This window comes from Quercus suber, unplaced genomic scaffold (assembly GCF_002906115.3).
Source record: "Quercus suber isolate HL8 unplaced genomic scaffold, Cork oak 2.0 scaffold_192, whole genome shotgun sequence".
In the NCBI taxonomy this organism is placed as follows: Eukaryota; Viridiplantae; Streptophyta; class Magnoliopsida; order Fagales; family Fagaceae; genus Quercus; species Quercus suber.
The window spans coordinates 832,530-850,558 of record NW_027069650.1 but is presented as its reverse complement, the minus strand read 5'-3'; the positions used below and the strand labels follow the sequence as shown (position 1 = coordinate 850,558).

Below are 18,029 nucleotides of genomic sequence, written 5' to 3'. Positions count from 1 at the left end.
GTTTGATACATTTTTTTCCTAAAAGGTAGCAAACACTAAACCAACTGTTTACTCTATTTCAAATACTAAATTTTAGGGTAATTTCTTAAAAAATTTGTTATTTTATTAGACTGGTATTTTTAGCAATAGAGTCCTATACAAACACAGACACCTCTTTATCTCTCAGTACGTGATAGCCTAAAAGGTAGCAAAATTGCTACTTGCAGAGTAATCGAAACTACATATTTACATTGACTTTGGCTTAGTTTTGTTTGCAGGCTGATTTGGTTGCTTAGTGGATTGCTAAAAATTGCTTTCAAGATTGCTGTGTTTGTTTTTTCTCGACATGGTATGTGTCTAATTTTTTGTGATAATTTTGGTCCTGGGAGATAGTTGAATGCATTTGTATATTCACATAATCACATTCTTGATATTCTATAGGTTTCCCCGGATCCTAATGCTGAGAAAGCAGTAGTGCCAAAGGAAGAGATCTTGGATTTTTCAGTTGCCGCTTGAGCCCTCGAACGCAAGGCATGTTGAGGTATGGCCTTTTCTTTTTTAAATTGTTGATGATTTTGTTGGGCATTGCGTCTGCTGAAATTTTCTGCATTTTTTATTTTATCTAATAGTTGCAAATTTGTTTTGTTTTTTTTATAGAAAGCTTATTAGATGGTTGCAAAATTGTTTGGGGTTTGTGTTTGTTTTAAATTCGGTTCTTTTTTGATAGCTCTATTGCCGTCCTTTTGTTGAGCAAGATTTTTCAGTCCTCTGAACTGAATTAGTAGCCAAATCCTTGCATTTTTTTTAACATCAACAAAAAAAGATAAGTTCGGATGAAAGAATTTATAAAATTATTGTATGATTCAACCTCACATGAATGAAGTGGTTGTTATTTAAGAAATTGTTGTAAAAAAAATTCCTTTTGTAACAGAAACCATATTTATCATTTGTACAATTATATGTGAAATTCAATTTACATTTTTTTTTTTTATAATTATTAATTTACTACAGTATCAAAAATGTTACATACCTATTCTTGGTTTTAAAGGTAGTTGATAAATTTTAAATGTAAGCTCTTTTTAACTATTGTTATAGATGTGTAGTAAGTGGCTAACTTTTAAGATTAAAAAACTAAAATTTATGGATTAAAAAAAATGATAACTGTTGAGCCTTTCTTTTAACAAAAAAAAAAAAAAACTATGAGCCTTTGATCGTATATTAAAAAAAAATAGTTGCAAAAATTTAAATTTAAGCTTTTATTTACTTCTTTTATGAATGTGTAGTAAGTGGCTAAATTTTAGGATTAAAAAACTACATTTTAGGATTAAACAAAAAATGATAACTATCATAAATAAAATTAAAAAAAAAAAAAAAAAAAAAAACCACCACTTGAAATGTCCGTAAAAAATAAAATAAAAAGGTATAGTTGTTAAATTTTAAATTTAAGCACTTTTTAACATTTTGTTACGGATTTGTAATACATGGCTAAATTTTAGGATTAAAACACTACATTTTAAAAAAAAAATTTAAAAAAAAAACCAAAAAACAAACAAACGTGGATCTTGGATTCTGTTCATTTAATACACAACAACACAAAAACAAAAACAACGCGTGCTCAAAGGCTTTTCTATTTTTTAGGGAAAAAGTTAATAATTTGCATCTATTATAATTTAGGATTATTACATTTTTCAATCACAAAAAAATCTAGGGGTGTAATGAGTATTATGTGTTTACAGGTGAAATAATTTTTCATCACACTCATAGGTTTTTTTGTGAATGAAAAATGTAATAATCCCAAATTATAATAGATGTAAATTATTAACTTTTTCTCCAAAAAATAGAAAAACCTTTGAGCACGTGCGTGAGCAAATGCTCAGAGGCTAGTTTTTTAATAATACTTTTTTTAGAATCTAATTTATCTATACTATTATTCTTCTATATCTATATCTATACTACTATTTAAGAGGGTGTACTTGTTTGGACCAATTTTTTTTTTTTTGTTCCAAAATACCCCTACAGCCTATGTTTAAGTAGGGGCAAAACTTAGTAAAAATGCTTTTTTAACTTTCACGTAAAACACTATCTACAAAATAGGAACACACTCTTACTCCCAATACACTCATGTTGGTTTTCAAACTCAAATTTCTTCTTCTTCAGTTCTCAAATTCTCTCAATTCTGTGTTTTCAAACTCCTTTCACGCATCTCTTTGCTTCAGATTTCACTGCAAACAACAACAACAATAGATAGATTTGAGGTAACCTCTTTCTTAGATCAAATTTCAGCCCTCCCTCTCTCTTTGATCTCACTTCTTTATTTCTACATTTCTCACTTCAATTTCTCTCTCTATTTGGTCATATTTTGCTTATTGTTATTTCGAAACTTACTAGATATTTTCTGATCTATTGTTTTACAGGCCTTTTGGTTTAGGAGGGGCTGCAATTTAAAGTTGGAAAATTGTAGGTTGTGTGTTGAGTCGGTGGTTTTTTTATATTTTATTTCCCTTATTATGCTTTTCTAACTTAGTTTTGTGCACTTCTGTTTTCCTCCTTTTTGTTGTTGTTTGAGTTTGGCTGCTGAATTGTTGATGCATAACCTAACCTTCATAGTGATCGTCATATATATGTTTGGTGCAGAGGGAAGAAAGATCACGGTAATGCTCACCGTATTTTTCACCTTACCTTAAATTGTTATGGTTTGCAAGTCTTATTATTTTATCATGATTTATCATGGTCTTTTTTTTATTTGCTTTGGACTTCATCCAGTGTTATACTCATTGTCTTCCTCTGTTTGCTCTCCTTTTTTACTTGACGAACTCTTTATGATAGGCAGATAAAAGAATTATCAGGTACACAATACACATCATCACTTCGCACTCTTTGAAACCTTTTTTTTTTTTTTTAAAAAAAACAAAAATAGGAAAAGACTTCCACACCCTCAATGGTTCAAATCCTCCACCTCACAACTATCAAATTGAAAATAAATGAAACTATAGAGAAATTAGCACCAATTTCATTTATTATGGGGTGAGTTGAAATCTCTTGTATCAACTCTCAAGCTTGGTTTCTAGCAACACCCATCAAAATTCTAGGAGAGAGATGCAAAATAAGTTCATCTTCACACAGCTTAACAATCTCATCCTTTTGAAGCCTAACCATAACCACCCTACCCAATGGACCATCATATGATGGAGCTCGAAAAATCAAAACTTGCCCTATTCCAATCGTTGGCTCCACATAATAAGAAACTCGAATTGGTTCAAACCTCCCAACAAAATCCACAGAACATGGTTCCGCAGTCCCTAAGCTAGCACAAATGAGATCACAGTTATTCATTAATGGATGTGATTGACTATCATTATGTTCAAGCCACTCAATCAAATCCATTATTCCTTCATTATCCATTTTCTCCAAGGCCTCTCCTATAACCTTAGTAGCTTGTGATAAATTATGTTCTTCTAAACCATTGGAATGAACTTTGTTATAAACCATGCAATTGCCAAAAAAACCCTTTATCTAAACCCAAAACTTTTCTCTGATCCAAACACAAGGACATGTTCACTAGTCCATTTCTCAAACCTTTCACCTTGCTAATACAGATCCATAAAAGCCCAGCTAGGGCCTCAAAAGGTGATGATGGCCGGTTAGGCTTGTTGGGTGCATAAGTGGGTTGAACCATGTCCATGCAAGCTTGCACCATGTGGTCAGAAAATGAGAGAGTTATGGTTGTGTAAGTGTGATTTGCATCTAAAAATGGAGTAGAATTCTCAATAGAAAACTTGTAGTGGTTAATTAAATCAGTGTAGGGCTTGTGGTTGGAAGTTTTGTTAATGGGTCTTCTTGGAGGCAATGGGTGGAAGAAAAGAGGAGAAACCATTTTTGACCCAAGGTTTTGTCAGCCCAAGCCTTGAGGAACATGGTGGCACAAATGGGGTCTGCAAGGAGATGAAAGCAACTCAGGCCTATTGCTACTCCACCTTCTTCAAACTCTGTTATTTGGAAACAAAAAGCAATGTTAATTATAAATATGAAATTTAATATCACATAAAAGATCTGAACTGAAAATCTTGTTCCAACAAAAATAATTGTGTTATAAATTTGAAATAATACTATGCCCCTAATTAAAAGAAAAAAATTGAAATCCATTCATGGGTTTTATAATAGACAAAAGAAAAAAATTGTACTTTTGCATACCTTATTTAAACCATTTGAACTAAAAAAAATTAAGACTAAATCCTTCTCTTCAGTACATATATATATATTTTTTTTTCATTGTAGTCCTCTATTTGATTATAAAGTGAGAATAAATTGAAATACTACCTGAAATTATCGAAAGGAGTGTTAGAATAATAATTAAGTGATAAAATTCATTATTTCTTAAATATTTGACAAAAATATGAAGTAATAGGTACCTGGACATAAAATGTTGACCAAAAATATGGCTTGTGAATCATGTCTTCCCAATACACAAGCTTAAGCTCCTTCTCTCTATCTACACTTTTTAGCCAATCCTTCACACTCCCCTTGGCCCTTGCTTCCACCATTCTCACTCCAGCATCATTACACTTGATCATCCAATTCCCTTTCTCATTCCTTATTAACCTTCCAGTCACTTTTGAAAAATGTGTAAGCATTTTTGAGATAGACTCTCTAAGACTTACTGTGATCTCTCTAGCCTCTTTTTCTCCCCAAGACTTACAGTATTACACAATCCTAATGTGATTCTTCTCCATTAGGTGGTCAAGGATTGAAAAAGAGTGGTACTTTCTTGGTTGGGTTGGTTTGGTACTTACCACAGTTCTTTTGCAAATATATGTGATCTCTGCCATTGTTAAGAAGTATTAGAGAACAATAGTGTTGTACGAGTTTGGTTTTTTTTGTGAACTTTTATATGGTAAGAGATGTGAGGCTGAAGGGTCTATTTGTGTGGTTACCAGAAACAAAACCACCATTGTATTTTTTGGGGAAAATGAGATTCTCATGAACCATGAAGCTTTTGGTATTTTGTCTACGTTTCATAAGCCTCTGAGGGTTATTCATTTGAATTACCGATTGGAAATTTGGAGTTAAAAAAAAGGCTCAAACAATAACTCAAATTACCCAAAGAAGGCTCAAATGACAAACTGAATATTGAACCGACTTTAATTATACTTAATATTATAGGACTAGAAATTAATTTCCAAGACGATAATTGAGTGAAAAATAGAGAGACATATATCTATACTACTATTTATCTATACTACTATTTAAGAGGCTGTACCTGTTTGGACCAGATTTTTTTTTTCCAAAATACCCCTACGGCTTATGTTTAAGTAGGGGCAAAACTTGGTAAAAATGTTTCTTTAACTTATATGTAAAACACTATCTACAAAATAGGATCACACTCCCAGTACACTCACGTTAGTTTTCAAACTCAAATTGCTTCTTCTTCAGTTCTTCAATTCTCTCATTCTGTGTTAATCTTCTTTTCACCATTATCATCATTGTTAAGAAACTCCTTACACCCACATCTAGGCTTCAGATTTCACTACAAACAACAACAACAACAGCTACAGATAGATTTGAGATAAGCTCTTTTTCTGATCAAATCTCAGCCCCCCCCCCCCCAACCCGAGAGAGAGAGAGAGAGACTCTCACCTTTTTATTTCTACATTTCTCACTCTATTTGGCCATGTTTTGCTTATTGCTATTTTGAGACTTATTGAATATTTTCTGGTTTATTGTTTTACAGGCCTTCACAAGATGCTATTAAAAAATGTTTCATTTTTTACGACTCTTCATTGATGTGTAGAATTTTAGGTCAGTACTATTTGGCTTCATTCTTCTCTACATTATTTTCTGCTCTATTGTTTTACATTATCTACTGACATTAACGTTTTTTATGTTGGTTTTGCTAAAGAAGAATTATTGAATCCATTTTTACTTGAATCCATTTTTTATAATGGTGATCAAAAATATTAAAATACCGATGGGTATTTGTAATTTTTTATGTTGGCTTTGCTAAAGAAGAATTATTGTACTGACATTAACGTGATCATTGTAATGGTGATGAAAAATATTACTTGAAATCCATATTTTATAATGGTGATAAAAAATATTAACATACTGAAGGGTATTTGTAATTTTTTATGTTGGTTTTGCAAAAGAAGAATTATCATACTGACATTAACGTGGTCATTATAATGGTGATGAAAAATATTACTTGAAATCCATTTTTTATAAGGGTGATGAAAAATATTAAAATACTAATAGGTCTTTGTAATTTTTTATGTTGGTTTTCCGGTTTGTTAGTCATTGAATTAGCATCAATTGATTCATTGTGTGTGAGTGTGTGTGTGTGTTTTTTTTTTTTTGGTGTGTGTAGATGTTGTGAATTTGAATTTCAGATATGAGATTGATGCTGCATAGATCTCTTAAATATTAAATATGTGGTTATCATTATCATTTCCATATCATTATCTTATCATATCATATCTTTTCTTTTTTTATCTTTTCTTTTCTTTTATTTGGTCAGTTTGATGGGTGTTTAAGTATTTTCTTTAATTTATGACTATTTTTTAAAGAATAGGAATGATATATATATTGATTTGTCTTTCTTTTTTTTCTTTTTTTTTGGTTATCAGGTTTGACTTATTATTTTAGTGTATGTGTTCTAAGTAGTTCCCTATCTTCCTCTTATTATTTTTGTTTGTTGTTTTCCTTACATTTAAGCCTTACTCTCTATTTTTTTGTATTTTTTTAGGGTGACATATCAACAATTTGGTTAGATTGCATAACAGACACATTAGATGAATTCGAGTGAGCAAAGCGGTAGCCAATCTATCAAATAGTTGTTAAAAAACATTTTTTGTAAATATCCTACCTTATGAAATTTAATATTGTCTTTTTATGTGCCTTTCATTGCACATTTGATGATTCTATAAGCAACTGCCATATACACAAACTTGCTAAAACAAGAATGATACTGGAGAAGTTATCTTTAAAGATAAAATTTTAAAATTGTGATGAAAATTGCTTCTAAATAATAGACTAACTTTTAGGGGTAAAAACCTACACCCTTAAATATATCTTATATTTAATAATTTAAAATGTTACGTCATTTAAATTTTAAAATTTAATCTAATCCAAAATAACTTACCAAAAGACAAAAAGACTCCAAGCAAACCATACCTTTTGAATTTGCACTAAGCGTTATGTGTTCTTAGTTAATAAATTGAGTCCTTCAACGGTTTTTTTTTTTTTTTTTTGAGGGTGGTGAGTCCTTCAACATTTGTTTCATATTTTTTTTACAACTTCAAGCAAAAAAAAAAAAAAAGAATCCCAATGTTTTAGGTATTTTAATAATATGCAATTGAGTCCTTCAACTTTTTTTTTTTTTTTAAGGGTGATGAGTCCTTCAAAGTTGGTTTCATATTTTTTTACAACTTCAAGCAAAAAAAAAATCACAATGTTTTAGGTATTTTAATAATATCCCAACACAGTTTTACATTTAATTTAAAAAAAAAAAAATGTTTTAAGTATTTTTATTCCTAAAATATTGCCTACTATTTAGATATTATTTAGAAGTAATTTTTTCCATAATTTTATAATTTTATATTTCAAGAAAAAAAAAAACTCACATTTTATAGATTTTTACCCAAGCTNATTTTTTTTTTTTTTGAGGGTGGTGGGTCCTTTAACGTTGGTTTCCTATTCTTTTTCAAATTCAAGAAAAAAAAATCCCTATGTTTTAGGTATTTTAATAATATGCCATCACTGTTTTACGTTTAAATTTTTTTAAAAAAAATTGTTTTAAGTATTTTTATTCCTAAAATTTTGCCTATTATTTAGATACTATAGTAAGAATGATATTGGAGAACTTATCTTTAAAGATACATTTTAAAATTGTGTTGAAAATTGCTTCTAAATAAATAATAGACTAACTTTTAGGGGTAAAAACTTACACCCTTAAATATATCTTATATTTGATAGTTTAAAATGTTACTTCATTTTAAATTTTAAAAATTGGTAAAATTTAATCTGATCCAAAATAACTTACCAAAAGGCAAAAAGACTCCAAACAAACCATGCCTTTTGAATTTGCATCAAGTGTTACGTGTCCTCAATTAATAAATTTGCATCAAGGTTTTTTTTTTTTTGGCAAATTCAAGCAAAAAAAAAAAAAAAATTCCTTTGTTTTAGGTATTTTAATAATATGCCATCACTGTTTTACGTTTAATTTTAAAAAAAAAATTATTTTAAGTATTTTTATTCTTAAAATTTTGCCTATTATTTAGATACTAAAGCAAAAATGATATTGGAGAACTTATCTTTAAAGATAAATCTTAAAATTGTGCTGAAAATTGCTTCTAAATAAATAATAGAGTAACTTTTAGGGGTAAAAACTTACACCCTTAAATATATCTTATATTTGATAGTTTAAAATGTTACTTCATTTTGTATCCAAAAAAAAAAAAATGTTACTTCATTTTAAATTTTAAAAATTGGTAAAATTTAATTTGATCTAAAATAACTTACCAAAAGATAAAAAGACTCCAAACAAACCATGCCTTTTGAATTTGCATCAAGTGTTACGTGTTCTCAGTTAATAAATTTGCATCAACTTTTTTTTTTTTTGAGGGTGGTGAGTCCTTCAATGTTGGTTTCCTATTTTTTTACAACTTCAAGAAAAAAAAAAAATCCCGATGTTTTAGGTATTTTAATAATGTGCCAACACTATTTTACATTTAAAATTTTTTTAAAAAAATGTTTTTTAAGTATTTTTATTCCTAAAATTTCGCCTATTATTTAGATATTACTTAGAAGTAATGTTTTCCATGATTTTATACTTATACTAGCCTCTGAGCAGTGCTCACGTGCGTGCCCAGAGGCTCTTCTATGTTTTGGGTAAGGATTAATTTAGAACGTTTATTATAATTTGGGATTACTACATTTTCCAATCACAAAAAAAAACCTAGGGCCGTGATGAAAAATTATTTCACCACACATAATACTCATCACACACCTAGGATTTTTTGTGATTGGAAAATGTAGTAATCTCAAATTATAATAAATGTTCTAAATTAATCATTACCCAAAAAATAGAAGAGCCTCTGGACTTGCGCATGAGCGCGTGCTCAAAGGCTAGTATATATATATATGTGTGTGTGTGTGTTTTTATTTATATAAAAAATTTAATCTTTTTTATACATCTTGTTTATAAATTTTTTCTTTGCACATTCTATTACCATTCTCCTTGTTTTCTTTCCTTTTCTTTTGGCACTAGTAATTAAATAAATATTCTAATATTACAATAATGTTGTACCTCTTCCTCCCACTATTCTTGTTAGAGAATGGGGTATAATATTATTGTATTCTTGGAATATTGTATAATTTTCTATTTTAGCATTCTCACAATTGTTCCTCCCATTTATCATTCATCTCTCTACCAAATTAATGTTGAAACCATCTTATTAGGATGACAAAATACATTTGATTTGTTTTATGCTTGGTCTCACTCCCAAGTGCAGGAGATCATAACAATATAATTCTCGAAATATCGAGGTCAAACCACAAGGAGCAAGATAGATTCAAAGACAATGTAATTAAACAAAAATTTGGGTAAAGAAGAAAAATACTTTTGCTTGGTGATTGTTAACAAGAATAATAATAAAAACTGATTTAAATCAATAATGTAAATACTAGGGCATCGAGATGTTTCCCTATATCGATATAAAATTCTTTGTGACCTAAGAAATTATATATTTCATAATTGATTTTTCTTATACAATTAAATACTTATTATTCGGTTGAACTGAGACAATTCAAGATCGCATGATAACCTAGATTAATAATGCGGTTAGAAAAGTTTTCAGAAAAACTCATTCACTTTAAAACTTGATTTCTATTTGAAACTATTAGAAATTCATCTAAACAATAAGAAAAACATGATTGAACTTATTGAAAGCATGGAAGAACTAATACATCAAAAGAAATCTAATTGAACAACCAAATATGTTGTTTATAAAATCCTGGAAAGAATCACATTGAATATTCATACCATATAGAAGAAACGTAATCCCTAGCCCTAGTAAAGAGTTTAGGCTGCCATTAGAGAAAGAAAAATACAAGGTTTTCTCTGCCAAAATTCGTTCTCCTAGCCTTCCTTCAAAACCCTAACATAAAAGTGTCCTAAGAAAATAAAACTTTTACTATTTTAATTTCCGTCCAGGTTTACAGCAGTAACTTGTGAGTTAATTTTGGCCTTTAAAAATTGAGAATTTTGCAAAACTCAAAACTGGAAAGTGTAGATATTTAAGTCACGGATCCAACTCATCTATTCTTGTGTCAATTGGATTTTTGAGGAGAGAGATATGCCCAATACTAATCAGTGCTCAAATCAGATTTTTCATTTTCAGATCCTGCCTCTTTGATTTCTTTCCTTATTTGAAGCTTCCAGTCATGGCAGACGATCCAAGCACTCTAGCTGCACCTCCTTAAACATTTAAACATGGTCCTTTAGCTCCACTTTAATTCTAGTTTGGCCTCCATTCTCTCACAAATTCTTGTAAACTCATCTTTCTCACATGATTTCCTGAAAGTAGAAAATTACACACAATGAATAGCATCTTATTCAAGAAATTATGTAAAAATAAATAATAGGGACTAATGCCAATCATGGCTTAATTATACAAATTAAGCATAGTAATAAGGAGATAACGCCCACATAAATATATAACAAGTATACATTTTAAGGTGTTATCATTCTACCTCTGACCTATACTAGTTTCGTCCCAACTCCTTTGCAAATTTTTCCTACCCTGAAGAAGGTTCTGACGTGGTAGGAATTTTTACCCATGATCCAATTCTCTTCCTATTTGTCATCCCTATTAGAGAGGAGATGTTAACTAGGATTATTAATGGGGTAATTTAGTAAAATACATAAGTTTTCAACTGTTATTGACAATAGGACATTGAAATAGCTTAATCCTTATATTTATAATTTATCTCATTACTCAAAGTTGGTTGAAAACATACTTCTTCCTAGTGAAGGATTCATTGAGTAAAATAAGTCTCCTTGTTATAGTAATAAAGAAAAAGATGGTTGAAGGTTTCTTTGTAGTTGATAAAAGTAAAATTAGGTAGAGATATATTGTGCACATTTTTTAATACATTTTAAAAGTAATTTTTTTTTTAATCTTAGATATCTTATACTTTTTTACTAGCATGGATATCTGTGCAACTTTTTTTAAAAAATAAAAAATTGACACATTAATTATTAGCAACCCGCATCATCAATTTGATAATCATCAAAATCTCTTAATGTTTCATTTAGAGGTTCATTCACTTCATTTTCATTGGCATCACCAAACTCAAATTCATTACTAATAGTAGCACGAACTTCTTTATCCTTCTCGCACTCACTCTCAATTCTCTACTTTCTAGTCTCTTCTATTTTATGTGATTTTCTCAATTAGGTTAGGGTTAGGTGAGACTTTTTTCCTTTTTCTTTTTCTTTTTCAATTTGAGTTAGGGCGGTTAGACTGATTTGTTTAGTATTTTTTTTTTTGTCAGTTTGGTGCCTTTGGGTTCCATTTGGAGGCCCGAAACAAGAAAAAAAAATTGAATTTTTCTTCATAGAATAGGATCTTTGGTATTGCTGTGGGATCACGATTCTATAAGATCCTAAGATCTAAATCGGGATCCCACACAAATCCCACTTCAATACAAATCCTAAAAAGATTTAGGACGTTTTAGGGATGTAGGATCTTAGAATCTTAAGATCCTAAGATCTGAATTGGGGTCCTAATAACCAAAGTTGCTCCTTTCAAGATAGTAGTGGGGATACATTTGGACATCCTCAAAATAAAATTTATTTATAGCATTCCAAATGAAATCATGATATCAAATTCGTAAGGGACAATACTTAACCGATATGATAAATGGAATTAGGCTAGATAAATAAATTTTACATTTTCTGGTTTTATGGGATGAGAAAAACACTCAATAATTTAAAGGATAGATAAACTTACCACCAAAGTAAACCCAAAGGAATACAAATAACACCACCCAAAGGAATTTAACCAAGTATACAAAACTATTTTGGCTCACCACTCTATGGGATACAGATTAACACCACCCAAGGGATATAGAAACCGATACTTGCCACTCAAGGGATAAGAGACAATTTAGAAGAAATCCATCTTCTGAAAAACACAAGGTTTTTTAATTTAAAAATACACTTTGAATTTTAGTTGATTTAGCCAAAGACTTAAATAGAACTTGAAACAGCCCCCAAGCATAGGAAAATTAAAATAATAATAAATATATTCGCTTAATTTGACTAAAGTCAGATATGACTCTTAGGAGCTTAGAAACACAATAAATTACTTGTTTGCCTAGGAGAAATAAAACATAAAAGTCTGATTCATCCTATGAGACACTAAATAAAGACAATTTGACTTAATTAAATAACAAAAAAACGTTTTAAAATGATGGGCTATTATTCTAATATGTAAAGAAAGCTTTTAGGCCTGGACTGACATCAGGCTGGGCTTGTTGGATCTTAGGACATCCCGGTGTCAAATCATTATAAATACTACTTACTAAATAAAAGTGAAGAGTAATTATTTAGTACTTCAATACCAAATTTAAACACTATATAGTTGTCATTTACTAAATAAAAGTGAAGAGATTTTTTTTTTTTTTTTAAGAGAAAAGTGAAGAGAAATTATTCATTACTTCAATAGCAATGTTCATTTGGCCTATACAAAAAAAGAAATCAAGTGGTGCTTTAAAAATAGACACACACACACAAAAAAAAAAAAGAAAAAGAAATCAAGTGGCATCTTAACTTGGATTAAATCTCTCATTCGCCAGGCACATGAGATAGGGGCTCACTTGTTTGTGAGAGGCATGTCTCATGTACATGGCGCATGAGATACCGTCTCTTTTGACTTGAGGATGTGGGGCCTACTTGTCTGTGAGAGGCAGTTTTCATGCTCCTAGCGCATAAGATACCAGCTCTTTGACTTAAGGATAAAGAATAATCTATTCTAATATAGGACGAATTGGATTTACTCTCAATAGTATCTAAAAAAATATTGATATTTCATTTTCTCATAATATTATTGTTATTATTAAAAAAAAAAAAAAACTCTGCTATTAATTCGGGCATTGCAATGCATTTTTTATTTTATTTTTCCTCTTTTGACTGTAGCATTGCTATGCAATTGATAATTAGAGAAGGCATCTATATAATCAGTCTCTGACATTCTAAAAGCTACTAATAAGATGCATATCCCTGCCACGGCAAGTCTAAAATCACATTCCAAATTCCAAATTCCAAATTCCAAATTCCAAATTCCAAATAAAATAAAAAGTTGTTAGCTGGGCAATATAATTAATATATATATATATATAATTAATGTTTTTAAATTAAAGTTGATACAAACAAAATCAGAATAGCGTATCTGGAATATTTTTTAAGTTGATAATATGTTTAAAATTCATATTATTAATTAGATATAATAAGTCAACCGAATCTCACTTGCTCAACACCCTTTCTCTCTAAATACGAGTAACGGAGTTCATTCATGACTATAACTCCGCACCGAATTTGTGTAAGAAATGACCAGAAACAAAGAAAGAAAAACCACAAACCTCTCTCCCACTCCCACAGTCCCACTCCCACTCCCCACTTACTAAAAACAATCAAAAAAACGTTGACACAGTTAGTAATTAGCTAATCATTCAACCCACCCACAAACAAAACAAACTCATAATAATGCAAATTCACTATAATCACCTTTTTTGGACAACGTTTACCAGTACCACCACCTTGCCGTCAAACTCAAAATACGTGTCACAACTCCATTGGCACACGACACACGTTACTTATAAAATTGTTTAAATAATTGTTTAAATAATCAAAAATCCCAGTGTGCCTGATTAGCTGGAGCGTATATTGTGCACCACCGACTCGAACCCTGGTCAGGTCCCCTCAACCCAACCCAAACCATCAACGCCGTCTCTCTCGCTCTCTCTCTCTGTCTCCGCGGTAAAACTCAAAACCAAGCGCTTCTCTCTCTCTCTCTCCTCTTAACATAGCCAAAGCCTAGATCTCAGCCGCCTTTCTCTTTCTCTCTCTCTGTCACTAATCTCTCAAATTCAAATCCAATTTTCCCTCAATTTATACCCAAAAATCTTCACTCTTTCTTATCCAAATTCCTCTACTAATTAATCCTTCAATTCAACTTCAATCTAATCTTTATTCATAATTTACCAAAAAAGAACCTATCTTTTGTACTGGATTTTTTTTTCCTTCATAATTTCCTATGTGAAAGCGACTATTAATGGCGTCGATCCGCCGGACTTTATCGCCGTATCACGATCGGCCGTACCAGAACGGCGGGACTCCATTCTCGACCTCACCGAAGCACTCCGCCGGTTCCAAGTACTCGTCGCCGTTGCCGGCATTCGCGGCGTTCGCAGTCCGAGTCCGCCGCTTAATCGGCGAGCTCTTTTACCTCCACCGACATCCGCCGCGCAAATCTCACAACCACCACCATAGCTGGCCGAGGACTTTCATCTACCGCTGCTTCTTCTTCTTCCTCTTAGGTTTCCTTCTAGGTCTATCTCCCTTCGGCCACGACCACCACGACGACGACGAAGCAGCCTCCATTAATCGAAACCACGACTTCTCCTTCGAGATCAATCCGCCGCCTCAACCGAACCGCGTCGTCGACGATCTGAAGCTCGCCGAAGTAAGCTTCAACGCTAGACCGAATTTCAAAGAATCGGAGCGGTTCGATTTCGTGCCGAGAAAGCAACTGATAATTGTAACGCCAACGTACAACCGAGCTTCGCAGGCGTACTACTTGATCAGACTGAGCCAGGTGCTCCGTCTCGTGCCGCCGCCGCTGCTTTGGATTGTGGTGGAGCTGAACACGGCGTCGTTTGAGACCGCGGAGATACTGAGAAAAACCGGTGTGATGTACAGACACTTGGTTTGCGTTAACAACAGCACAAATGTGAAGGACCGAGGCGTGCATCAGAGGAACACTGCTTTGGATCACATTCAACGCCACAGACTAGACGGTGTCGTTTACTTTGCCGACGACGATAATATTTATTCCCTCCACTTGTTCCACAGCTTGAGAAACATTAGGTGACTTCTTTTTCTATTTTCTTTTTTCTTTTTCTTTTTTTTTTAATTCAAAAAATGAAATGTCTGTTTTTGGATACTCCGTTAATTTCGAATTTGATAATTGGATTAGATATTTGTTGTGTGTATTTTTGGCAAAATGGTAGGAGTTTCTTTGTTTACAAACTGAATTGAAAGCTGAGCAAGTATTTGTGGTAGGTTTTGGTTGAGGATTTAAGTTAAAGTTGCCTATGTGGGAGATGTAGGAGAATAATGTGAATTGGTTGCTTTGAATAACAGTAATTATGGGCCTTAACCCGTTAACAATATAAACATTAAATCTTTCTTTCTTTCTTTCTTTCTTTCTTTCTTTCTAAAAAAAAAAAAAAAAAAAAAACTTTTCATTTACTCAATATTAGGAGTCCAGAATGTGTGTTCCAGACTCACGCAAACACAGCCATTAAGTGGTTTTTACACACTTGCCTACATGAACTGTATTGTAGCTTGAAATCTGACTTATTCAACCCCCCACCCCAAGAAAAGGGAAGAAAAAGAGAGAAATATAATATGTTTGGCGTAGGAATGCTAAGAGGTTGATCTAGTGGTTTTTGAGGTCTCATGAGATCTATGAGGTCTTGACTTTAAAATTCCTAGCCAACATTTTAGGACCAACCCCAAGAGATTCTTCCCTGTAATTACGTGGATGGGAGAACTACACACAATTAAGGTAATAGTTGGGCTCTTGAAGAGCTATGGACACCTACATTAGAGAAAATAAATTGTTTGGCTTAGGGTTTTCACATTATTGATTGTGACATAAATCTAGGAACCTCTCCTAAGAATAAGGGAGTAAGGTTGTCTACCAATCACCCCTCCTAAACCCCACAAAAGTGGGAACTGTTGCACTGGATATAACCTTTTATTTATTAAGACATAAATCTTTCAGTCTAAAAGTTGTGAATTGTGGAGTATCTGATGCTGCAATCCTGTAATGGTATAACATTTATGAGGTTCAATGTTTCTAATTTTATTGTTCGTTGTGTACATTGAATCATTTCTTTACTCCATGCATCTTCTCTTTTTTTCTTTATGACTTATTTGGATTGAGGGGGCCAACTCTACTCCCCTCTACTTCCCCTCAATCTAAACAAGCCATTAATGCTGCCTTGAGTGAGCTTATTTCCATCAACCCTTTCTTTTTTTCTTTTTCTTTTTTGATGGGAATAAGCTCATCCAAATGAACAATAAGCTGCAGTAATACTTTCAGCCGGAGAGAAGCAACTTTATTTAAGAATAGTGGCTTTTTGAGTAGACGAGGGATTCAAAGTCATTGATATAAGCTATTATTTTTGAATGAAAATGAGGATCACCATGCTCTGTGATTTGAGAAAATGTTGATAAATATTTATTCATGGTGACTACACTGTCATAGAATTTTAGAAATGTTGAAACTTTGTTGTTAGAATTGCATCGTACTCTACCAACCTTTTTCTTGCAAAATGTAATATTGGTCTACTTGCTTTGTAGCCGGTTTGGAACTTGGCCTGTTGCTATGCTTGCACAAAGCAAAAACAAGGCCATATTGGAAGGTCCCGTGTGCAATGGGAGTCAAGTTATTGGATGGCATACAAATGAGAAAAGTAAGAAGCTTCGCAGGTTTCACGTTGATATGTCAGGATTTGCTTTTAATAGTACAATCTTGTGGGATCCAAAGAGATGGAAACGCCCCACTTCAGTTCCAATTCGACAGTTAGACACTGTGAAGGAGGGTTTCCAGGTATTCATCGTGCTGTTGCTTCTTCTAGATATTATTTGCATTATCATGTTAAAGTAGCCACATGCTAAAAAATAATTATGGAATATATGGACTTTGTGGACTGACTTCATGTTTTCACAGGAGACCACATTTATAGAGCAAGTGGTGGAAGATGAAAGTCAAATGGAAGGTTCACCACCTGGTTGTTCAAGGATAATGAACTGGCATCTTCATTTGGGAGCTCGTCATTTTGATTACCCTAGAGGCTGGCTGCTTCAGAAAAACCTCGATGTTGTTCTCCCAATTAAATGAACCAAACTTCATTATTGCAATTTTGATGGGTTGAGAGAGGTGAGATTTAATTGTTCTGTACTTTTTACATTTGTAATATTTGACTTTGACCTGCCCCTGAAGTAATGAAAGAGAGAGAACAAGTGAAAAATGTTGCCCACCCTAACAACTTAAAATATTAAGGGAAGAAAACATGATAAAAGAAAATAAAATTCATTGGTTATTCAGGCAATGGCATTGACAAGAACAAATTCATTTAATCTAACTCCTGCTTTCATTCGTGACAGCGTTTCCCATATTTAATGCTGGTGGTACTTTTGAGCCTGAATGGATCGTTACCGCAGTTTGCCACCATCAGCATTAAGAAGCAATTACTTATGATCTCCTGGGAATGACAAAGAAGTAGAAGATATATGATTTTTGTTTGTAGAAATTTTCCTGCTATGATATTCTTTCACAGAAACGGAAACGAATCCGTTTTTGTTGTAGAGTTATGCTGCTTGTTACATTCTAGTTTTCTGTCTAGTTACCCTAGGTTTAATCCGAAGACCTATCAACATACCTTGGCAGTCTAATACCATGTTATGTATGGTAGTAGCCTGTATAATGGCTTGGTCCAGAGGACCATCAATACCTTGGTTCTGTCTACCACTTTATATTTTTCTGTAAGTATCTAATAGTTTACCACATAGGTTTGGGTCCGAGGACCATGCAATACCGTTTGGTTCTGACTAGTACCTACAGTTGTCTTTCACTAATGGTTGTAGTATAGTTTTACCATAGGCTTGGGTCCGAGGACCATGCAATACCTTGGTTCTGTCTACCACTTCTATTTTTCTGCAAGTATCTAGTTTCCCATAGGTTTGGGTCCGAGGACCATGC

At 32.3% G+C, this 18,029-nt stretch overlaps 1 protein-coding gene, 1 long non-coding RNA gene and 1 pseudogene across 3 annotated transcripts; 2 read left to right on the top strand and 1 right to left on the bottom strand.

The window, feature by feature from the left end:
- The first annotated feature begins 165 nt into the window (after positions 1-165).
- LOC136069824 (uncharacterized) lies at positions 166-2,847 on the top strand. 2 transcript variants are annotated; one of them, XR_010631042.1, is made up of 4 exons: positions 166-328; positions 421-520; positions 2,196-2,234; positions 2,394-2,847. It is a non-coding gene; the product is annotated as an uncharacterized LOC136069824 (long non-coding RNA). The 2 variants fall into 2 exon arrangements; XR_010631041.1 differs by having other exon boundaries at positions 2,196-2,847.
- Positions 2,848-3,030: 183 nt separating this feature from the next.
- Positions 3,031-4,808, bottom strand: LOC112019232 (protein ECERIFERUM 26-like; annotated as a pseudogene).
- Positions 4,809-13,891: 9,083 nt separating this feature from the next.
- LOC111988253 (probable beta-1,4-xylosyltransferase IRX9H) lies at positions 13,892-17,646 on the top strand. The gene is made up of 4 exons (XM_024020046.2): positions 13,892-15,124; positions 16,628-16,877; positions 16,998-17,207; positions 17,435-17,646. Exons 1-3 carry the CDS (start codon positions 14,310-14,312, stop codon positions 17,166-17,168), a joined length of 1,236 nt encoding a protein of 411 aa, XP_023875814.2. The 5' UTR covers positions 13,892-14,309; the 3' UTR covers positions 17,169-17,207; positions 17,435-17,646.
- The last annotated feature ends 383 nt before the right edge of the window (positions 17,647-18,029 follow it).

What these genes read in the sequence shown, in the direction of transcription:
- LOC111988253 (XM_024020046.2), top strand. Translation starts at nt 14,310, where the DNA reads ATGGCGTCGATCCGCCGGACTTTATCGCCGTATCACGATCGGCCGTAC. An exon ending in CACAGCTTGAGAAACATTAG is followed by an intron (nt 15,125 to 16,627) that starts GTGACTTCTTTT and finishes CTTGCTTTGTAG; the next exon opens with CCGGTTTGGAACTTGGCCTG. An exon ending in CTGTGAAGGAGGGTTTCCAG is followed by an intron (nt 16,878 to 16,997) that starts GTATTCATCGTG and finishes ATGTTTTCACAG; the next exon opens with GAGACCACATTTATAGAGCA.